This window comes from Syzygium oleosum, unplaced genomic scaffold (assembly GCF_021117445.2).
Source record: "Syzygium oleosum isolate NSW1041296 unplaced genomic scaffold, Sole_v2.1 Sole_v2.32, whole genome shotgun sequence".
Taxonomy (NCBI): Eukaryota; Viridiplantae; Streptophyta; class Magnoliopsida; order Myrtales; family Myrtaceae; genus Syzygium; species Syzygium oleosum.
This window is the reverse complement of record NW_026607516.1, coordinates 1,180,652-1,204,957: the sequence shown is the minus strand read 5'-3', so window position 1 is coordinate 1,204,957 and position 24,306 is coordinate 1,180,652. Positions and strand designations below refer to the sequence as shown.

Genomic DNA, 24,306 nt, shown 5'->3' with positions numbered 1-24,306 from the left:
TTCATCACATTATTCTTAAAATGAGTGTAGCATCCCAGAATTTTTATATGAGGTAAGTAATTACTACGTTAGATGAATAATACTTAAGGTTTCATTCTCTTATAAAGCTCTAGATATTATGTCGACATGAGAAGAGACATGAGGACTGTTTCCATATCTTTTGAGTTGAATTTCTTTAATTCAAGAGATTTGACTTTTCTATTGATAATTTTTCATGGGGAAGTCGTTATTGGGTATGTTGAATAGAAGGAGATTATTCGCTGATCAGGGTAGTAATCAAGAAGAGGAGAAGTTAAGGCAGTAATCACAACGAGTCCACTTCGTACCCGTAGATTTGCGTATGAGAAAAAGATGCAACGTTTACAATGAAGGCTACGGAATGGCTGGGGGCTCTACAGATCTATACTTTCTGAACATCACCATTGATTCTATTCACCGTGTGTCATCCGTTGAACGAGTCCCTCTGATATTCCTAGATTCGCATGAGAGATGCGACTTTTGATCCTTTCATGGCCGACCAACGACTCGCAAACCCCAAAAGAAGAAAAAAAAGGTCCTTAAAACATGCACAAGAGAAGGTTAGATGGTGAATCAGTTGAGAAATTGAGCTTTGATAGCTCGAAAGCGAACAGGGACAAGAATCCAAGAACTGAAGAGCATAGAAATAGAGCAGCGTCATTGTCAACCGCAAGCTTTCCGTCCTGAAAAGGGCCAGCCATGCATTCTTATCTTAAGCGAACCAAAACCAAGAATATCTCATAAATCTCTCTATTTTCTTGGCAATAACAAATTCTCAATTTTTATGTCCGCAAGAATGGAATTCCAAGGGAAGTAAGGAGGAGAAAGACCCAAGAGAAGGAGGCTCCTTTCTGCGACGTTTGCATGGACCTTGACGAAGCAAAGCCACCCGTTGATTATCACGTACAGGAGATAGAGTTGAGCATTCTATGGAGGGTTTCACACAGTGTGGACTTGAAAGGTGCACCCCACGCATAATCCAAAGGACAAGAAAAACGATGAATTTACTAATGAGTTGGAACGAATTTAAAGGAATAAGAATTTATTGCAAGAATGTATCCGATGAAGAATGAACAAGAAAAGCAACAGGAGGTGGATTTTACACAAAAGTCGCCGTATTTAAAATAATGAATAAAATGGCACAGAGAAGGCGTAGCTCAAAGTGAAATTACGACATCATGAAGCAATTATCACATGGGAGATTATGCATGCGTGCAAGCAATCCATGGAGTAACCAATCATTCCAAGCAAGCCTATCAAAGTTTGGACATTCTTCAAATTTCAAATAACAAGTAGTTTGTTCGCAAAGGCCTCTCGTTGCCCAGTGATGACCTTGCAGCGACGCCCCCATCACTTCACAACACGGGCGGTGCCAAACTTTGTAAAGTAATTTTTGTATCGATAGTCACGCAGAATGAATTCTCGGGCTGAAGGGTTTACGAAAACATATTGCTTCCAAGGCCAAGTAGGATGATATCATGTGCTTTTATGACTACTTCCATAAGTACTGAAAAAGTTATTCCCACCTTTGACTCTCTTATTAGTTGAATCAAACACAACATACACTTAGGATGAGGTTATTCTAAGATATAATTTAAAATAATAGGTTCCAAGAGTCAGAACGCTTCGTGTGAGTTTTAGACATTTAAATAATGTTTTTGGCTGAAGGATACTCATGAGAGGTAACTAGACAGAATCGTTGACTAGTTAAAAGCCGAACCTTTACGAGAAGTCTTTGCACTCTTATCATCAAAATGAGTTTTGAGAGGGTACAAAACACCGACCGACGGTGGATCAAACCAAATGACTCGGATCGAAAAGTTGGAGCTGACTAGGATTTGAATTTTTTGCGCACCATCGTTGTCTCCTTCAAAAGGCCGAACACGCTTTCCCTTTATAAATAAAGACACATTCTTCATCCATTTCTATATTCCCCCCACTTGCCACAAATCTTGAATAAAAAATGGCTCTCACGCTACGTTCTTCCACGTCTTTCATCAATCTAAAAGATAACAAATCCTTCAAAACCCCCGATGACATCTCGGGCACGGTTAGCTTCGCACAGATAAAGCCCTCACGGCGTCTCCTAGTGAAAAATTCGATGCATGAAGTAGCAGAAAGAGGCATGATTACGGAGGCGAGGAGGAAAGATAGATCGGCAAAGCATCATGCTTCGTCGGTTTCTCATGGCCAAGATGGCACGAAGGTTCCGGTGTATGTAATGTTGCCTCTTGACACGGTAACGCTCGGAGGGAATCTGAACAAGCCGCGGGCTATGAACGCGAGCTTGATGGCCCTAAAGAGCGCGGGAGTTGAAGGGGTAATGGTGGACGCTTGGTGGGGATTGGTGGAGAAAGATGGACCGATGAAGTATAACTGGGAAGGTTATGCGGAACTTGTGCAGATGGTCGCAAGGCATGGCTTGAAGCTTCAAGTAGTCATGTCCTTTCATCAGTGCGGAGGCAACGTCGGTGATTCTTGCAGGTATTGGGTTAAATTCGATGCATCTTTCCTCGTTCATCTATTTACTAGTTTAAGTCGAGAATCAAAATCATAATCGCTTCTTACTTAACCATCAAGAAGATACATCACCTTGGCTGAATTAGTATTAGAATCATCAGAATCTTCTTGTTGTCAGGTACGTTCGCTCAGTCGAGCTAGTGTCTCAAACAGAAAAATCTGTAATTACCCAATTCGTGCAATTTCTAATTCCTTATTCGAGAACTTCAAATCAATACCGTCTTAAATTATGGATGACTTTTCCCTTTTATGATTCTGCCATGGACGAAGGTTGTAAAAACTTTTTCCTTCATTGATTATAGCATTCCTCTACCTCCGTGGGTGCTCGAAGAAATCAGTAAGGATCCTGACCTGGTCTACACAGACAGATCTGGCAGAACGAATCCCGAATACATCTCCCTAGGCTGTGATTCATTGCCAGTGCTGAGAGGAAGAACACCCATTCAAGTCTACGCAGATTACATGCGGAGCTTCCGGGACAGGTTCAGTGGTCACCTGGGCAGTGTTATTGTGGTAAGCATCAATCACATCCAAGGATGCTTGATTTAGTAGCTAAGAGCACTATTTTAATCCAATCTTTATAAGCAGCAAGTAAAGTACATATTTCAGGAGCACTCTTAACTTATAGCATGGAGATCTATTATGGAGACAAATCGTTGAACCATTTCTGGAAATGAAAACGTTGTAGCAACATCTTCGTATTCATTCCCCTGAATATGTATTGACCCCAGCAAAATATTCCCATCCTAAAGCTAGAGGCTTAATCATCAACCAGGCTTTTGCCTTAGAATTAGCATTAAGAATTCACCTAGAGAGGCGCAACCATCACTTCAAACTATATAGGAGTTCAAAGTTCTGCAAGCTACTTGGACACAGTTGAATGGATCCTACACGAGCAATCAAGCAGAAAACGGTGCATCTGAATAATTAGTGAAGATTTAAGAAAGGAACAAAACATACAAATCGAGTCATGAAGAGATAGCATCAAAATATTACAAGACTAGTGTGCTAATTTTCAAGTGGTGGACCACTGGCATCTGGAAACATGTCTAAAATATCGTCGGCTTACTTCATAATAATAAGTGCTAACATTTTCCTACCAGGAGCATAACTGTTTTTCTCGAAGCACATATATTCATCTGGGTTTTTACTGCAGGAAATTCAAGTTGGAATGGGTCCTTGCGGAGAATTGAGATATCCATCGTATCCTGAAAGTAACGGAACTTGGAGGTTTCCAGGAATTGGAGAATTCCAGTGCTATGACAAGGTAATTGTTTGGAAAAATGATTCTCAATGTACACTGACCCCACCGTTCCTGGAAATGTCCAACGATTAAAATATAACAATGACCACTTCTTTCTCAGAATCAAATAGTAACAGATAAACCATAAAGTACCATACCGAGAAATTAGTCGATGATTAAATCAAGAAGCATGAACAGTCACTTCTATTACTGAATTTGGTAAATCTCACTGTCAACATCTCTGTCTTAATGCAGTACATGAGATCTTCACTGCAAGCATCAGCAGAGGCACTAGGGCACATGAACTGGGGAAATACTGGGCCCCATGACTCTGGACAATACAGCCAGTTTCCTGAAGAAACTGGGTTCTTCAGACGGGAAGGGACATGGAACACTGAGTACGGACGGTTCTTCCTAGAATGGTACTCTGAAAAGCTATTAGAGCATGGCGATAGAATCCTAGCAGCTGCTAAAGGAGTATTCCAAGGAACCCAAGCAAAACTCTCAGGAAAAGTGGCTGGCATTCACTGGCATTACAGAACAAGATCTCATGCAGCTGAATTAACAGCTGGATACTATAACACCAGAAATCGTGATGGGTATCTACCAATCGCACAAATGATGGGAAAACATGGAGTTGTATTTAACTTCACGTGCATGGAAATGAGAGATGGAGAACAGCCTGAGAATGCGAATTGCTCTCCAGAAGGGTTAGTTCGACAGGTAAAGGTGGCAGCTAAAACTGCAGGAGCAGACCTTGCTGGGGAGAATGCACTGGAGAGATATGATGCAGGTGCATATGCACAAGTTCTCTCAACGAGTAGGTCAGATTCTGGCAACTCATTGAGTGCTTTCACATATTTGAGAATGAATAAGAGGTTATTTGAAGAGAATAACTGGCGAAACTTAGTTGGGTTTGTGAAAAGCATGTCCGAAGGTGGTCGGAACAGACTATCCGAGTCCGACCTGAGCAGGACTGACCTCTACGTTGGTTTTATCAAAGAGAAAAGTGTCACCAAAGTCAAGGAGGCTGCTCTTGTGTAGAAAACAATATATGGGCATGTTAATGTATGATTATGCAGCATACTGAGGCAAAGACTATACTATTATAGCGAATATACAACAGATTTTATGGCACGGCATGCCAAGTGTTTAGAAAGAGTAGTACGAAAAATGTATGGGTCAATCGTGTAATTTTTCGAAATCATGTCAATATACAGGAAGAGGGGTAGACCCAATATCTGGGTTTACTATAGTCCATCTTTTTCTCTCAAATTTCGTTTGCTCTTTGGCTGACAGATCTGAACTACAATAGCAACTTCTGTATGCGAGACTGATTTGTGTTCCATATTTTTCTTCTTCAGTCCATCCTTCCCCCAAACAACTCAGCAGTAAAAAAATTTGTGAGCGTTTCTTCTCTTGTTACCTTTTTTGAAGGGTTGTAGGGAGTGGCTGCTACTTCTTTTTCATCCATTTCAAAAAGATGACACTTACCATGTCAATATGTTAAACTGAATATCCAGAACTCTTAACTTTCCTGGTCTGTTGCAACATCGCTAAGACCTTCCTCTCAGGGTCATACTGAACATTAACCGGATTTGCCCATGAAAGTATCAGCAAGATTGCAGGTGTGTAAAAAAATCATTTATATAATGAATACAAAGACACATTTGCACAAGGGCTTTAAGCTTCTAACCTATTATTGATATCACACTTTGACGGCCAATGTCTACAATATGGATGACCTGCACATCTATTTTTACAAAGAGTACTCTCCTCTATGCTAATCAGCCTAACCCCACTTATCAAATGTCCACATCCTTTTCGAGGTTAATGCATTACATGAATGACGCTTGTTTTACAGGTGGTCGTTGTATTTCTGATAAATAGGTTTTATCTGTTTTTCAAAATAGGAAGAAGAATGAAAAATGTGGGCCAACTTTTGAGCAGTAAAACTCTCTTCCGCATACCAGTAGTAAGACTAACTGACTAATTGCTGATAAAGACATAAGCTTGAGAAGACACAGCATAGGGGAAAATTCCTTCAACTTGGAATTCACAAGGATGCAAAGCTTCTAGCCAAGAGATGAACTATCTAGAGTACTTTAGATATGCTATTTCTTAGCACCGGACGACCAAAATCACACAGTTTAAGGGAGAAGCATACAAAGACATGATAAAAATATGTTCCAATCTGATAATAAACAGGGAACGGCATCACTATTAGGATATGTAAAGGGAGCAGTGCAGCCTCGGTTAGAAGCTTGTGTACATTTCCACGACTTTTGACAGTAGATGGGAGGAAAAGAAGCACGAAATCCAATTAAGCTAATGGATCGTGCTTTCAGATGAGACGTGTTCGAGCAGAGCAGACACGAAACTCTGTTACCGCACCTTTTCCAACACGATCCCACCTTAAATTCACCGAAAACCGGAAACCACATTTCTCGTGCCGCTCACAGCCGCCAAATCCGAACCCATTTTCCGCCGCCCAAAATGCTAAAACCTACAGCAACGACCGAACCGAAAAAAACCGGCACACGGCCAAGCTCCGAACTGAACCTGAGCATCAAACGAAGACGTACTCTCACGCGGGAGACGTGGAATCCGCGCCGCCGTCGCCGTTCCTTCGAAGACCATCGATCAGATCGCCGAGCTCCTTGCGAGCCGATTCCCTCCCGAACATGAACCCGTACCTAAAGACCAGGAAAAGACGCTCCGATCAGAACCGTCACTTCGAGCTCCCTCCGATCGAGGAGCTCCGCTCGATGCGATGAAAAAACAAAGGGGAGCGAACGCTACCAGAAGGAAATGGCGGAGAAGACCCCGGCGGTGGCGACGGTGTGGAGGAGCGTGAAGGTCTTCTCCATCGGGAGAAGAGATTGCAGAGCGCACTTCGAAGAGCCGGCGAGCAAGAGAGAGGTCCGGGAGGAAGGAGAAAGCGAGCGAAGTCGGAGAGGCTTTTGCCGGGGCTTCAAGGGGCGAAACTTGAAGGTTTTGGGCAGCAGTTGCGTTAGCTGCAATTCCCCTCCCGCTCTCTCCTGCCTGTGGAAGTTATCGCGCTGTCAGAATTTCCCGGGAAAGCTGACGAGAAAAAGAAGCCCGAATGAACTGGGCCCAGGGCCCAAATTGACTGATTAAGCCCAGTCTCCAACAAGCATCTTATGTTTTTTTTTTTTTTTAAAGGATGGTTATTAATTCCTCGAGCAAAAATATTTTACACTTTCACCCCTGAATGATTAACATGGGGATAGACTTTAATTGCAAAATTAACTCCAAGCACACGTGTCATCGACATCGATCCAACATTGAATGCAAATGACTGGTTTTACACCGAAGGTGAATCTAAGGCTCATCTTATTTCTTTTAAGTAAAATGTTAGAAAGTGCTCTTGAGACTCCTAACGAGAAGTATTAATTATGCTGTGAATGTTGCGTTTTTATTATAAACGAGTGAAAAAAAAAGAATATGTTTTCAATATCCAAAGTTATTTATTATGCATTGAGAATTGCTATTTCCATGTTTAAGTCCTGACACTTATTAACAAGACCCTCCTTGAAATTCAAGCTTAGCTACTGTTACGGTTATTGCCCAAACAATCCCACGATTGCTGTAGGCCTACCGACGCTGTAAAAGTAATTATCGCAGTTATCATAACTTTTTATTTAAAGCAATTCAGTCCAGAATTTTTCACAAAGGTTCTTCAGTTGGGAAAATTTGCAAGTGCGACGCACCTAGAGATTGCGCCATAGTAAAAATCGGAGGCATGGTGACTAGAAACACTTCGTTGTAGCTCCGTAAAAGATTTTTTAGACTTAATTGCACTAATTACAAGGTATAGGTCCTCTTATGCGGAGTTGCTGATCCCACATATGTAAGTGTACCAACTCCATCCCAGAGTCACAAGTCAAAGGAGGAGAAAAAAGTCAAAAACACAACGACCTCAACAGCAACAACCACAGATAACAGAACGAACAAAGGACCCAGAAAAAGGTTTGATTTGTACGGCAACGAGAACAACATTCCCCAGATTCTCAATGACCACAGCAAAAAAAAGGAAAGAATATAAATTAATCCCCTCAAATTCCTCCCCGCAAACTCTGTAATAACTCCTACATTTACATCTCCATGTCGCCTCTCTCTTCTTCTCGCATACTTTCGTCTTCCGCGATTCTAAAGATACTTTATTTACTCGTACCGATCTTGACATGAAACGAACACGCCTCTTAGGATTAGAGTGATTCATGTTACTTCCTCCTTTGACCGACTTTTCTAGTACCAGATGATTCAGCATTCCCAGTGACAGAAGTTGCTGTCTCTCCTGATTGCTCTATTGCCTGCTTTAAGGTCAAGACCACCTCACTCATTGTGGGTCTGTCTTTTGCATTCTTGCTCAAGCAACTCTCCGCCAATTTCATGACTGTCCTAGCTGCAGCGAAAGAGTACTGGTTCCGTAGCCGTGGGTCCATTATCATTATGAACTTCTTGCTGTCTGCAGGGAAATCTTTCACCCAGTCGAGGAGCTTCTGCTCCTTTGGCGGTCGGCTCCTTTCCACCGCCCGCCTCCCTGTGAGGATCTCGTAGAGCACCACCCCAAACGTCCATATGTCGCTCTGGATTGTGAGGTGGCCCGTCTCGACGTATTCCGGTGCAGCATAACCATATGTTCCCACCACCTGATTATCGTTATCACAAGAAAGGAAAATGCTGTCATGTCTACGATAATGGTGATTCTCAGTTTTTTACTGACTATTAATCATGCTTCGCATTGATGCCTAAAGAACAGAAAATGTGTCTTAAACACAGGTTTGAGTCGATAGCTCTTACCGCTGTAGTCACATGAGTGCGGTCATCTGCCGGCCCTTCTCTTGCCATCCCGAAATCAGATAGCTTCGCGTTAAAGTTTTCGTCCAAAAGGACGTTCGATGATTTAAAATCTCGGTAAATCACCTGCACAATCAGTCAAGGGAATTGCTTCAGCGATACATAGAAATGACGGTTGACTCCAGCTTAATAACACCTACAGAAGCCGTGCTGCATTCTTTTGACTAAGTAGGTGCATTGGATCAGAGGAAGAGTTAGAGATGGATAGGGAAATTCCAATCCTGTTAGTAAATTACCAGTCTCACGTGCCTTAAAATCCTACCGAAAATGCTAGTCAGATCATACCATCATATGTTTAGACATGCATAGATGGAGTTAGAGCATCATATATTCAGGCAGCAAAAAGACAGCCCAATTGAACCAGATACAATCATGTAGTCAACTAACTTGATTATGTTGGCCATAAGTTGTACCTTGGGTTCCATGACCTCATGCAGATAAGCCAGTCCCTCGGCTGCTCCAAGAATGATCTCTAATCTAGTTTTCCAGGGCAAAGTAGGCAAAGCCCTGTTGAAGAGGTGGTCGTCCAAGCTCCGGTTTGACATGAACTCATAGACCAACAGGAGCTGCACGCCCCTTTCATTTTCCACAGAGCAGTATCCTACAAGCTTCACGAGGTTCGGGTGATCCACGATACTAAGACACTGAACTTCCGTAAGCCATTCTTTACGACCCTGCACATTGAAAGAAAACGCCCATTAGAATATGAAATCGATCCGCAAGTCTGGAGGGTAGATAGTAGATACAGCTAAATTGAGAAAATGAAATTGTGCTGATGCTATTTTGCCATCGAATTCAACCTTAGGAAACCAAAAACAGTGCCTTAGAAAGAGGTATTCCTGCCAAGTAGGAGCCACCATTATCTCCACAATTTAATGCCAGAAACAATGCTGGCAACCAGATGCAAAGGCTGATGATCCTCTCAAGTGCAAATTTTTTTACCGATTTTCACATCCTCGCTCATTTTTCAGAATTTTTCCTAATTATTCCTAGGCATAGGCACTCGCACCAACTTCATCGGCTGTGTTCATTTGCAGTATTATTTCGAAAATTTTCACACTATAGGCACCAAATAGGACATCGAGTTGATTTACTCTGAATTAATTGCTGTTAGCCATATCGGATCATGCACTCTACATCAATAACTAAGACAAGTAGATAAGATTACGCATTATCCAAATGCCATTAGCCAAAACAATTATCAAACTGCATCTTCACCAAGTGAAACACCTATTCAATAACCTCCATCTACTACAATTTTGTATTTTATCTGTCAATCCACATTCCCCATCTACTGCAAACAATATCATTGTTCAGGAGACCAAATGACCCATTAAATCAAACTGTAGATTACAGAACCAATGCAATGATAAGCAACATCACAGAAAGACCCGACTTCCGAAAGAAGGCCAGCGCTACAAAGATGTAAGAATATCTACAAGCACTCGACAGTGATAAAAATGATTGAACTACAAAAGCCATCATCACCTGCAATCCATTCTGATTAAGCTTTTTGATGGCAACCACGAGAGGACGACCTTTACCATCGGGAGGGCTAACAGTGCCCTTATAAACACTCCCGAAACCCCCTTCACCGATCTTCAACATCCTGCTAAATCCATTTGTGGCTTGCCTCAGCTCTTCGAACGTGAAAGCCCTCAAAGTGTGTTGTTTCTCTTTGTACAATTCAAGTATGCTTCTCCTAGGGGATGGCAATGAGCTCAATGACTTTGTCGTCCGATTCGCCGCCGAATTGCCGGGTTCTCGCTCGGTTCCTAACTCCGGGGCGGATGTAGCTTTGTCCTTGCACTTGGATTTGTTCTTGAAGGAAAAACACTTCATCTTGTTTTCTTTATCGATTCGAATCTTCAAGAAAATCCTAGGACAGAACCCAAGTTCAACCTTTTTTGGGACGATCAATCTGTCTACGACAGAGAGAAAGCAAATGGGTTGCGCGGGAGAGATTCTTTGCAGCGAAAAAGAGGAGTATATAAGCGAGAGAAAACGAGTAAAACCCCCCAAGTTGATGAATCCGTGGAAGTGCCTGAAACAGAACGAGTTATAATGGTGATTTAGCTCCAAAAAAACCAAGACTCGGATGAGAATTCAGCTCAAGAAATTGTACAGGAGAATATTGACATTTCAAAGGGGGTTAGGTGTGAAAGCCGTGTCATCGAAGAGAAAAGTGTGGAGTTTGAACGTGAACCCCCAAAGGGAAGAAAAGGACAGAGAGAGAGAGAGAGAGAGAGAGAGAGGAAGAACCAGCAAAAGAGAACCCAGATGAGAAAAAGAAAAACAAAAAATGAATTTGTCTTGCAAAAAACTCATCAATCCATTCAACGCCCATCCGTGGATGAGAGAGAGAGAGAGAGATTGACTCGATTGTTCAACGATGTCAAGGACCAAGAAGACCAAAGAGACCTTTCATACCTGTACCTGCACATCCCTTTACCACCATAACTCCCCCCATCCTCCCGTCTCTGTGTTCATCCATCTAAAGCGCGTTAAGGTTTTCACCGGGTGACGATGTGTCCTGAACCTTTGAATCTTGACTCAGGAAAGGAGTCGTGATCGTCTTGTCTGGTCCGGACAGTGGACACCCGGTGAGAACGGGGCACTCCCGTCCTTGCGTTTGAAACGATGGCAGGAAACAGGGAATTTGCAAGAGAATGTGGTTGGCTGTTTCTCCAGTGCAGTCGCCGTCCATACGAAAAACAAGTAGGGCCCGCTGGCGTATGAATCGAGAGCAATTTTGATATTTGGCGACGATGAATTTTGTTACACAAGATCATACCGTATTAGCAAGATTCTATGCACACAGCATGAAACATGAGGCAGAGGCCGCTTAGGATCGTGTGTAAATATTAAACTCTACATGTGCAATGCATGTCAACCTGTCGCCAAGAGCACTCTTTGAGGTTCACATGACACTACTTTTGAGAGGTTGAATTATTGTACATCCCCAAACATATCCGAATCGATTAATAAGGTGAAATAGATCAGATCTTTGAACGAGAGACTTACCAAACTCGCCGGTTGATGCGTGTATAAAATTTATGTATTGTTTTCCAGATGAGTCGGGTGTGCCTAAAAATAATGTATAAAAAAAATCTTATGTGAGTGTAGCCACTAGGCGTGTTACTTAAGGGTGAGAGGTTTTTGAATTGGTTCAGTTTTCACCTAGAACTTACCTTGTCAGAATCGATTCTCCAGCTTTTGGAACTTGAAACCTACAATGCATACTCTGGAATTGAAAAAAAGCTACATTGTTAATTGATTCCGGGATCCACTTGGGAAATCAGCCAATTTCTTTTCTTTTCTTTTTGTTTCATTTTTAGTTAAGCAATGAAAATGAACCCAACAACAAAAATCCACATTTATCACTAGCAACAATCCATAAAATGCTGAATGCGTTAAATAAAATAAATAATAAAAAGTTCAAAACACAAACTAGTACTAACGAGGAAGGAGCTCTTTAGCGGCACGCTCATAGTGATTGGACCAGAGCTACAATTTCTTGATGCGATGGACATCCTACCGGAGCGCTGGGTCAAGCTTCCCTTTACCCGAGGTAGATGATGAAGCATCATCATAAATTTTTATTTGTTAAAAAATACATTAGTTATAGTCCCTATATTATTCTCTCATAGCCTAACTTTTTAGAAACAATTTGTACCCTACACGCCAACTTCAAAAGCATTCAATTTAAAGATGGGGACCTTCACTACCAATAGAAAAGGCGGTGGGTGAACGAAACTATGAGAAACTAGATATAGAGACAAAGAAAACAATGTAATCTGACAACAATATAAAATGTTGAGTCAGCGGGTATTGGTTTGTTATTAATATATGGCGAAACCAGAAGATAAAGAGGCGGATGAGACTTGAGACGCGGCTTTTGTTATTGTTAGCAAGAGTAAAAAAAAGAACTTAGGGTAACTCAGGTCCGGCTCATCGGTTCTTGGTCTAGCTCTTCGATCCCCTGTTTGGTTCTTACCTAGGAATCAGGAATCAAAATAGACGGTACAGGTTTCACTTTTTTTTAATCGGAAACCAAACTAATAACTGCGGGAATCTAAAATCGGACCGATTCCTATGGGCGACTCCCGATTCTACCGTAGACTCATGCTTAGCCCTAATGCAACTTAAGATCGTAGTTTGCTAGAATTGTACTCTCCTTCTTGGAAGCCGAATTTTTTGTGCTTTCTTCGTAGAAAGGAGCGCTACATATGTGCACTAATTTATTGCCCTCCTACTTCCCCTCTCTCTTTATTATTTAATTATTTAATTGTGACTCATTCATATTAAATAAATATATTTGTTTAAGATTATAATAACACAATCTCATGCTTTTCCACAGTAGGTAGACAAAAACTTCCATTATCTATATGCATTCCGATATAATACAATATTTGTGATATATTATAATTGTGAATTTTTCATTACATCAATTAGTTGCTTTGTACTTTCATCATATAATTTTACGAATAAATTTTACAACTAATGATACGGTAAATAATATTGTATTTATGCCAAAATACTTCATGCTCCATTTTAATAATATTTATGGTAAAATGTTTCCTTTATTGAGGAGTTTTATATAATAAAAAAAATGGTTCTTCTTCTTATAAATTTACATTTCCCGAAAAGACCACTTATAAATAAATATCTTAACTTTCTCATTTTAGTTCGATGGCTTCTTATTTATCTATTTTTTCTTCGTAAATGTAAAATTCCGCGCAACGCGTGGGTAAACGTTCAGTCGAATGGATGTTTTGCCCTAAAGATGCAGTGAATGAGAAGGATTATGAGCACCCGTTGTCTCGAAAAGTCAGCACAAGTTTTGGAAAGAGCAGCATGACTTTTCGAAAAGTTCATAAGTTAGGCATGCACTTCCGTGAACGATTGAGCTCTTTGGCAGTCTGAAGACCCACGACTTTTCTTGTATTGGTCTATCTGACATGGTCCTTCAGGAGTTTCTCACAAGCTTCTTTACCTGATCCTGTGGACCCTTTTTAACTTTTCTCAGCCTCTTCCTCTTCAATTCGTGGAGCACCAAAAGTCAAGAGGCTGTCCTGAAATGCTTTGAAATATCATTAAGTAGAATTAGGTTCACAGAAGCAGATTTAACCCCGATTAGAGCTACGACATGTTCGCTTCAAATCTGCCACGTATGTGCTTACGATGCCTAATGTCTCAGTTGAGTAACGAGTCTAATTACAATGCCCCTTTCCGGGTAGAGGCGGGAGGAGGAGGAGGAGGAGGAGCCTCTTTGAATTACGTATCGACCTTCTATGGAGTCGGGTAATTTGCGAGTCAAATTTGCGCGTGGATTACCTTTTTCCTTTCCTAGGAACATGGCTAATTGACGAGTCCATAATTTTTTTTTTTCCAATGAAGTCAAACGTGTGGACTAAGGCTATAGATGCACATGTTATGGTTTGTTCATGTTGGGGTCAATTTGCTCGAGTCAAGTGGACGTTGGTGGACCAAAGCTTCTCACCAAACCACCAACTTACGCTGCGAATGATAATTATTATATTTTTATTTTTCTGTTCCAGAAACAAATTTGGAATAAAAATCCGTTTGGTAAGGCAATTTTATTTTTCAATTTCTGGAACAAATTTTGATTTCAGAAATAGGTTTGGAACAGAAATGAGTAGTAAAAATTTTCTACTTTTCTATTTTTAGAACAAAAAAAAAGAAATTCTTCTCATCGCTCGCTCTCGCTACTAGTCGGTCGTCCACCCATCACCCATCACCACCCACTTGTCGGCCGCCGCCTACCACCGCTGTCCGCTGGCCACTGTCTCCCGCCGTTGCTTATTGTGGGCCGCCACCCGCCTCTGTCGGTCACCGTCTCCCGCTGCCGACCGCTCGCCTCCGCCCTTCTCCCGCCGCAGCCCCCCCTCGCCGCCGGTCGTTGCTCGGCTCCTGCTGCTACCCAACGCCGACTGCCTCCAGCCGCCGCCCTCCGCACTGGCCGCGTCGCTGTCTGCCACCGCCTCCCCCACCGTCCGCCGCCCTCTGTTCGTTGCCATCGTCCGCCCTCCTCTCGCCGTTGCCCCCCTCTCGCTGTCGCCCGCCTCCCGCTGCTGTCCGACCCCAGCCGCCTCCAACCACCGTCCTCGACACTGGCCGCATCGTCGTACGCCGCCGCCTCCACCCGCCGTCAGCCACCCGCCGTTCACCCGCCGTCAGACGCGAAAAACGGAATAGGAGTGTAATCACACGGCGAACGGACAATCGGAAAAATAACCAGAGTCGCCGGCGACATGGCCGTCAGTAAAAGAATTCCCGACGGTTGCGCCGACGGTCGAGTTATCGAACCATGCTCAGCCGCCCGTTTATCCCAAGAGCTCGGCCTATGACGTCCGAAAAGCAGTAATGTTGAAACTGCCGAAACAGCTTCAAAGGTCATCGGTTTTCAAAGTCAATAGCTCGGTCCAAGGGCAACCTCAGAACGTCACTTCGATATTTATTTTCTTGATCACCAGCTCTTGTTTTTCCCTCCGACGTCGGGCCAAGGGGGGGAGAACTAATACGTCAACAAGGGTTTTCTTCGCCTTTCTGATAAGGATGGAACTGGTTTTAATATGGCAACGAATCGAGAAAAAACAACCTCAGAAGGTCGAAGGGGTCCTACCCAAAACGAAAAGGTCAAAAGAAACGAGCCAACGGAGGCCGCGTTTTGCATCGCACGACAATAAATAACATAGACACGTCGATTTCTTAGGATGTACATTTGCTTGGTGACTTGGGGAATCGCCTTGCGCCTTCCTGGAAGCCACACCATGTCGGAACGCTTTCATCCAATCTAATCTTTGATTAATTGCCACGGAAACGGGTCACGGCATCTTTGGTTCCTCTTATTTTCCTCTTCCACACTCGGAAAGCGACGCCACTCGTCCGATGCGAATCAAAGTCAATCCGGTTTATTCGGCTACGAAACTGGGATTTGTGCATGCTATGATGCCAATGAAGAAAAACCCGAAGAGAAAGCAAAAGGACCAGAAAAGTTTTGTGAACTTAAATTGACCTGGGGCGTTTTGACTGTGGAAGAATCGAAAAGGAGAAAAAGAAAGGGTTGACCAGCTGCCATCGTCGCCCTAACGCAATACTGAGTGATGGCACTTGCTGCGTTTGATTCTGCTACACTATTCTGGTCTTGTTTTCCCCGCGAACCTTTGAAAATCCCTCGAACATATCCCGGCAAACGATTCACATCTCTTTTAACAAAGTTACTGCAGATTCACCTTCCCTTTTAAGCTGTCATAGGGTACTACAAATGGACTTCGCAGACGAAGCCAAGATATTGCCAAATCGAATGACAACTGGTATCCATTAAGCAGCCAATCATTAAGTCTAGCTAATCACCAATGAGCATTGCAAAGTAGTTTCCCTGGAGATTGTTTGGGTGCACCAGCTGGAGAGCAATGCAAGAAGTGCAGCAAATTGGCAGAAAATGATGGGGCGGAGCAAAGCAACATTGAACCTTACACATAGCTTGAGACTGTAGTTTTCGTGTCCCGATCCTATAGGACTTCAAATTGTTGGAGTTGGCGAATACTTCGGTGACCCTTGCTTCTCACACCAGGAACGCCCACGTGAGCTTAGGGAAACTGAAGTATTATCCGACGACATGTGACCCCTGCATGCAGAATGCGGGGGTTCGGGGGCAGCGCCCCCGACACGGGTGTCCCGCTGCCCGGTTAGCGGGCGGGGGTTCGGGGGCAGCGCCCAACGCAGGGTTCCGCTGCCTGGGCCACGGGATACCTTGCCGCTCGCCAGCGGTGAGCGGATTCGGCTGCCCGCTGCGCCGGTGAGCGGGCGGGCTCGGGGGCAGCGCCCCCGAAATATCAACGGGTTTGGGCTGGCCCGTATGATGCGAGATTAAGAGATTTCTTATAGGTTTAGGTTTTTGGCCCGTTTGAGGCACATATATATTTTGCTCGTTTTTCTAATCATTGTAACGAGTTGAGTGGCTGTAAACCGAAAATATAGTGAAATCTCTTTGCAGGACGTAGCCCTATTCGAGGGTGAACCTGGGTAAATTCGTGCATCGTCTATTTTATCTGATTTCTGCGTGATTGTTCTGTTTCGGTCCTCGATACATCCCTTCACAAATGAAAGGGGTTGCTTTTCCAAAAGACACAGTGAATGTTACATCAGGACAAACCACTTCCATTCCAGCTCTGTACCAACTTAGACTTCAACCCAAAACAGGCATCAAGTGGAATTCAAAGGCTGTAAATAACCCTATCAATTTTACGAATGATGCAAAGAGCGCATGATGGACGACTTTAAGGCGAATTCCGAGTGGACTGTCTGTTTTTTGTCAATAAACATCTCGTTCTTGCCAAGTAAACTTTAGCACCAAGATTGCACCGGTCCTTGACTTGTCGCCATCAGGTTCCTCGGTATAACTCGCGGCATTTGATCGTCAAAGGGTATACAGGGAGACAGACTTGAAAATCAGCAGTAGATAGTTAAGCTTGACTAAGTACAGTAATAGTGGATCTACACTGCCTGGAAGGGAAACATGCACAGAAATTCAACTTTGACATCCCCTCTTCTCAACAAGGTCAATTCCACAATACGCATTACAGTAATAGTGGATCTAGACTACATGGAAGGGAAACATGCACAGAAATTCGACTTTGACATCTCCTCTCCTCAACAAGGTCCATTCCACAATATGCATTAAGGACTCAGCCTACATTTGAAGAGAAAGGGAGAGACAGTTCCTACCTGTGCAGTAATGATGGCCATGACTCCAGTCACAACGAGGACAAGCTATGCCGCTATATACCACCCAGTTGCAACCCAGTGTTTTCCCAAATTAGAACAAGAAATGTTACTTGGTGATTCTCTTAAAAACCCTTTCACTTATGCTCCGTTCGTTTGGCGGAAAATATTCTTCTTTTAGAAAATATTTTCCTGGAAGTCATTTTCTTGAAAAATATTTTCCTGGAACACAATTTTCTGGTGTTCGCTAAAATCTGAAAAAGTTTCGGAAAATATTTTCTGGTGTTCGGCGACCACCGATCCGGCGGCGTCCGGCGACCGCGGTGATCGGCAACCGGCGGCGGCGGCGACGGGCGGCGATCGGCAACCGGCGGCGGTCGACGGCGGCGGGCGGCGCGACATGGGGTGGATCGACGCACGACCGCACGGCGGGTGGCCGACGACCGACGGCGGACCGGCGCGACCGACGGGACCGGCGACCGATTATCAGGCAATGCGCACAAGCGACCGGGCGGGCGGCCGGCGACAGCGGTAATTACGGCGGCGACCGACGGCTGGCGATCGGCGGCGACCGACGATTAACGGCCGGCGCATCGGCGCATGGCCGACGATCGACGGTGGATCGGCGATTGACGGTGACCGACAACCGGCGGCGGCGATCGGCGACGGCGACCGGCGGCCGGCCGACGATCGGCGGGCGGCGACCGCCGAACGCCGGGCGGCGACCGGCGGCGGCGACTGCCGAACGCCGGCGGGGCGGCGACCGGCGGCCGACGGCGGTGACCGGCGATCAACTTCCTCTCCCACAGAAAACATTTTCCCTCCCATGGGCAATTTTGCCTTCACTTTGGGGGAAAATGATTTCCTCGTGAAGAAAATCATTTTCCCCCAAAGTGAAGGCAAAATTGCCCATGGGAGGGAAAATGTTTTCCGTGGGAAGTTATTTTCCGCCCCTCGAACAATGGAAAATCCAGAAAATATTTCCTGGAAAACATTTTTCGCCAAATGAACGGAGCCTTAATTTGCTTTTTCGGAAGAGGTGGCAATTACCGACACAAAACAAGACACAACTTGAACACGACAGGAGTTTACTGAGAGAAAGATCCAACTTGAAATGATAGAACACAGCCCGACTTGCTCAAAATTAACATATCAACATGTTTTAATCCATTTTTCATGGAAAAAAAAATTCGTAATCATATTGTATGTTATTAATAACTGAAAAGACGTGAACAATCGACACGAATATGACATGAAAACACAAATCGTCAACCTTACTTTTGAGCTTGGAAGAAATACTATGATGGGTAGCATTTTCAGTTAGCTTTTAACTGATTAATTCCAAAGTCCATGTCTCAGTACAGTGTTCCCATTGTCGTTACCATACCATTACAATGTGAATGAGAGATTTATGTTTTTTTGTTTATAACTGAGTACATTAGCAGTTGAAATTGTTAAGATACCAATGAATGCATGATGTGAGGACAGAGGATCTTTAGCCAATTTCAAGTGGTCTGCACTTGTTTAAAATGTGATCTTTGGATATGTTAACTGTTGTACTTTTGGGCTTTGTCAAATTCTAAGTGGCCGAACTTCAGGTGTCTGAAATGTTGTGGGGTCAAACAAATATTCAGGGAGCTACATTACCGTCCATCCCTGGAGTTCAGTTCATGGACAATCCTACTCATTTTCTGTCTGAATGAAGAATTCACTCTGTTAGATTCTTCTAAATCCACATGCTTCCCACATGGGAATAAGAGCGGCAAGACCTAGTGAGAAATAGAATCTGCTTTCAGAAACAAACCTGACCCTTGAGACTTGCCGCCATCCGACATCAATAGTGTCTTGCGCCGTCTGGAATGTGGAAATGAAAACTCAACTCGTTTTTATAAGCCAATAGTGGAGGGCAAGCATCCAGCTCAGACTCAAGAGTCAGGAGAGGAAGAAGTGATTGTCAAGCTTCAAGTGAGTAGATTTTGCCTCTATTGCAGATGCTCCAATCACTGCATATACCTCTGCTTCCAGATTTGCTGGAGCCCATGTCTATACACATAGCACCCTGTTCAAAGAAATTCATTAACTCAATATCAAGTCTATCTGAAGGTTTTAACTTTGAGGATAGGATTTAGTATCTTGTTCACATCAACTATGCATCAAACAAGAGAACCTGCAGATATTGAGCCATCGTATATTTAGAATCTTTATAAGAGTCATTTGGAAGCAAATGAATCTTTTTTGACCTCTCAATGGCTTGATCAGTCTTGTCCAATTCCATTGTCCGTTTCCACAATCTATTAGCTGTTGATTAGTCATAGCTGCAAGAATTAACATAATTGTTCTCATATGGACTTATATGAAAATTTTCAATCCTTTCATTACCAAGGACGAAGGAAAATGAATTGCAGTTTTGGAACTTATTATGAGTTTTCAAATTAGCAGGTAAACTGAAGGACTAGGAATTTAGGGTAGCACAGATGTAACGATGCTTTTGAGTTTTGAGCCAAATAGTCTCATGAAAATGTCCAAGGTCAAAGGATTGCGCTATAGAAGTGCAAAACTAGTAAATTAAGGATGGTCAAACCAACTTTACTGGAGCTTCATTGCTTCGGTAGATTGAATGAAATTGGGCACATGGAAGTGGAACTTTCCTGACTAAAAGGGGTTATGACATGCGTATTATGGAAAAAATTGATCATCTGCTGTTCCTAGGACGACCTATCCAGGCCGTACTTGGGCAAACCAACATTTCTGGCACATTAGTCGCTGTGGTATAAAGAACGAAAACAGGAACAAGAAACTGAAATTTCACTAATCGAAAATGTGATATGATAAGGTTAGGCTGTCTGAGATTGTGTAGCATGGAAATAATTGATTAGTTACAATCAACGCGTTGGATGTTTGATGCTCCCCTAGAAGACCATATATTTAAAGCTTCAGGACCCCTTCCTCTAGGACCAGGACCTTCTCTTTTTTTTTTTTGCTTTTTTTCCCTTAGAGTCCTGATTCAGGACTTGTGATCATCAGTATAAAAACCTTAACTACTTGCTACCACCCAGATTACAAAAGTGAGAAACTTAGCATTCAAGTAGTTAGCAAAATATATTCTGGTGACTGTTGTGCTAACAAAGACTACTTATCATGGCAAAACACATTGAATGAGCTGGTCAAGAATTTTGTCCGAGACTCCAAGAAGGATCCTGCACGCTCAAAATGCCATCACAAACTTTACAGGTTGAATAACTAGCTGAAACAAAGCCAAAACAGCGTACAGAAAGAGCACAAGTTCACTTTGCATGTAATATTTGCCAAAGAAAACATTTCATTAACCACCACACAATGCTCTTTTAGAGGATAGATCATCAAGATGAGAGGTGAATGCACAATAACAGCAGACTTTCCTAAGCAAAAAAGCTGCACTAAACATTATCCGTCACATTGGACTGGTGCACTGCCCTCCAAATTGAAAGTGCAATTGGTTTTAAACCTTGCTATTTATAAATGCACCCATATTTGTCAAAAGGAACATGATGCGAAGGCTAAAATGAGGTAGCCAAAGGCGAAACTCTATTTGCAAGCATAAAGATTTTGCAGTATAGTAGAGCAAGAAAGTAGATGAGAAAGACACTAAGATGGTGAGGGGGTCGCCCTTGCTTGAATGGAGCTAGCAAGTCAGCAACCCATTATCTTCACCAAACCCTTCATTGTGCTGATCGTTTATCAATTTGTTGAGATTGCTTGGGTATCTGCATCAAAATAAGAATGGCGTGAGCAAGTTCAAGAAAAAGGATAGAAGAGCACATCACTTGTGATTTGTGAAGCAAGTACTACAAAATAAGATGCACTAATGCGATGCTGCCTGGAATCTATAAGATGCCTATTGCATAGTTATCATTAGCAACAGCTTGGCATTATTAGAAGGAAATACACGATGAGAGGAAAAACTTTAAACTAACAACATGCACAATGAAAGAGCAACACTCACATAGACTTGAAATATTTTTGTGAACAGAAACTTTTCCGTTGATAATACCTATTGCTTCTTTGGAGCAACGTAAGAATTGAGCTGTTCATCTGCAAACAAGGTGTAAAAATATTAGCAAATTGACTGTCATTAACTGAAACAGAGCGGCAGTAAGAAGCGATTTTGACATCAGAATTTAAGAGCTGAAAGCCAACCAATGACTGCTTTTCTTGTTCGGGCATCTTTTAGTGTCCGAATCATTTGCGTCATCCAACACCTTCACTTGCTTGTCGAACCCCTCGACAAGCCTGACCAGACAAGGCAGCATCTTATTTATGATGCAATAGGAATAAGAATTTAACGAAGTCATGAAGAATGTCCTATAGGAACTCGTAAGGCCTGCGACTAAAACTGCATTTGAGTCTGTTAGAATTGCACAACTTCCAATGAAGCACCAGCCGTTAAGCAAGTGTAGGGAAATCTTTCGCTGATAATTTAATTCCAAACACAAGAGTTGCAAGTATTGATCCTAGAGCACACGAACTCCTTCATACTAAAATAGTTCATTAACCATACTCAATTAGTCCAGACACCTGCAGCATTCAGGAAGCACGAATTTCCATAGTGAATGACAGCAACTCCTTTTCCTAATCAACATTACAGTAGTAACTTTACAGAGGAAGCATTTCCAGAGAACATCCAACACAAACCAGTATCGCCCCTTGATCAGCCTTTGTCTTCCATATACATTCATTTTTTCAACTTGACTGGTCGTGACTTAACAATATGATCAGCTCATGAGGAACAGAGCTGATTGCAATGGACCAGTGATTCTATCAATACAGGTGTCACATCTAAGGGTGAGTGGTTCCAGGTTGGAACCTACCCATGGGAATAGGATACTTATTTTTTAGAACCGGAACTTACCTTTTCACAGATTCCAAGATCGGTTCCAGGGTGTACCGATATTCCACCTGTATTATTAATCGAAAAATTGCAGTGAATTATCACTTTTAATGACCACCATTTTCTACTACGATCCACTGACCACAATTTATATTTAGACACACGAAAAATATGAAACGTTAACAAGTCATAAAATGAAAGCTTAGACTAGTGGTTTCGAATTATATACTCATCATCTAACGTCATGAAACATCGCAGGATGAGCGAAGACATAGACAAAAAAAAAACCCAAAAAATTTGTTTAAGGTTTAAGGTTTCAAGTTCCACCTACCTAGAATCTGTAACCTACCTGTTATATAATATCGGCGACGCGGCGGAAGTGGATCGTAACTTTCCAATTAAGTCGGGAGCCGTAGAAATTCGATAGAGAAATAAAACAAGGAACAATAAAAGGACACGAGAAATTTACGTCGTTCGATCTGAATGTCGGAACCTACGTTCACGGGGAGAACCGACAAATAATCCGCTAATAAATCGGAGAATTACAAAATTACAATTACTCACACACTCGAGTGTTTTCCAAGCTCTAGTATATATCAAATACCCACGGTGTTTAATAAACTCAACTCAATGGATTCTCTCTACGCACAAGTCCCTCCGAGCTCAGGCCTATGTTCTCTTGAGCTCTCGACGTCTCTGGACTTCTCTTCTTGCTTTCGATGAGAGCTCCTCTCCTAATATAGAAGAGCTTGTGGTCAATGAGAAAGAGTGGCCATCATTAAATGGCAGCACAGGCGCCCACGGTGGATGACAAAATGTAAGATAAGAGGACGTTCGGCGCCCGCAAGGCAAGCCTCCGGAGCAGCATGGGCACCCTTCAATGTCTACGGGTCATGTGCATGCATTAACTGAGGAAGAAAAATGGAGACGTTCTTGCACACGGCCCTTCCTTCCTCTTTCTTCATTTATTAGCAAAAGACGAAAGAAGGGAAAAGAAGAAAGCATGGAGCAAAAGTCAAGAAGATGAAGGCGTCGTTTCTCATTAAATGCTTCACCGGACGTGATTCCTCAAATGTTGCGAGTGATGATCGACAGACATTTTACGCGAATTCAAACTCGAGATATAATTTAATATTATCCATCGAAATAGATTTTTTAATTTTAAAATTTTAAATTTTTTTTTCTTGAAATTATGCTCACCCCTAGTCACTTCGGCCACTTAAATGGGCTTGAGACGAACTGGCGAAGTACATATCCGTGTGAACCCGCGGGCTCACCTTAAAGTAAAGAGGGTGTCCTACTCCCAGGAGATATTCAACATACACTATTCAAATGTCTTCAATTATTAATCCACAAATACTGTATCCATGAACAAATGCATAAATTCATGGTTCCATCCTGTTTCTCAAGTGTTTCGAAATTAAAATTTGAATCTTTTGTATCTTATAGAAACCGTTTTTAGGAAAAGTTTGAATCTAGAAATGTCTTTCTCTTTTCATATGTATATATACAATTTCTTGGTATTGTGTACTTTTATCAACAATTTCCACCAATTACCTAAAGTTCTAATTTTTTTGTAGTAAAATGATTTTCTTAGTCCTCAAAACTGTCAATTCGTCTCTTTCATTGGTTGGGAAAAGAGGAAAGGAGAATTGATGCACGATGTCCATAAATGGAACAAATTCTCTTTTCATTGAGTGGTGGGGAAAGAGGAAAACAAAATTGATGTCCAAGAAGCGCAAAGCCTCTCTGTCTTGAACATAAAAGCGAGGACCTGACATGTTGATTGCCATTCCTCGTGCATGCATGAGCTTGAACATTTTTTAGCTCTCCACACGGAACGTGAACCCGATATATATTAAAACGAATTGCTAAGAAATATCCTGAAGATACTTGTTAAGTACACCCTCTATAGAAATAATTCAATTTTCGTGATATTGATCACGCATCATGTGATGACAATTAATGCAATGAAAACTACAAGATTTTCTTAATTGGGTGCTTAACAAATGCATCGGGATTATAA

General features: G+C 42.5%; 2 protein-coding genes and 1 long non-coding RNA gene across 3 annotated transcripts; 1 reads left to right on the top strand and 2 right to left on the bottom strand.

Annotated features, from left to right (window-relative positions):
• The first annotated feature begins 1,936 nt into the window (after nt 1-1,936).
• Nucleotides 1,937-5,056, top strand: LOC115685392 (beta-amylase 3, chloroplastic). The gene is made up of 4 exons (XM_030610459.2): nt 1,937-2,502; nt 2,841-3,051; nt 3,695-3,805; nt 4,037-5,056. Exons 1-4 carry the CDS (start codon nt 1,982-1,984, stop codon nt 4,823-4,825), a joined length of 1,632 nt encoding a protein of 543 aa, XP_030466319.2. The 5' UTR covers nt 1,937-1,981; the 3' UTR covers nt 4,826-5,056.
• A 2,668-nt stretch (nt 5,057-7,724) lies between these two features.
• LOC115685393 (probable serine/threonine-protein kinase PBL19) lies at nt 7,725-11,216 on the bottom strand. Its single transcript, XM_056304582.1, has 4 exons — nt 10,154-11,216; nt 9,079-9,339; nt 8,609-8,731; nt 7,725-8,457 (listed from the first exon to the last, which is right to left on the bottom strand). Exons 1-4 carry the CDS (start codon nt 10,505-10,507, stop codon nt 8,029-8,031), a joined length of 1,167 nt encoding a protein of 388 aa, XP_056160557.1. The 5' UTR covers nt 10,508-11,216; the 3' UTR covers nt 7,725-8,028.
• Nucleotides 11,217-18,973: 7,757 nt separating this feature from the next.
• LOC130135425 (uncharacterized) lies at nt 18,974-21,742 on the bottom strand. Its single transcript, XR_008814821.1, has 2 exons — nt 19,218-21,742; nt 18,974-19,108 (listed from the first exon to the last, which is right to left on the bottom strand). It is a non-coding gene; the product is annotated as an uncharacterized LOC130135425 (long non-coding RNA).
• Nucleotides 21,743-24,306: the final 2,564 nt, after the last annotated feature.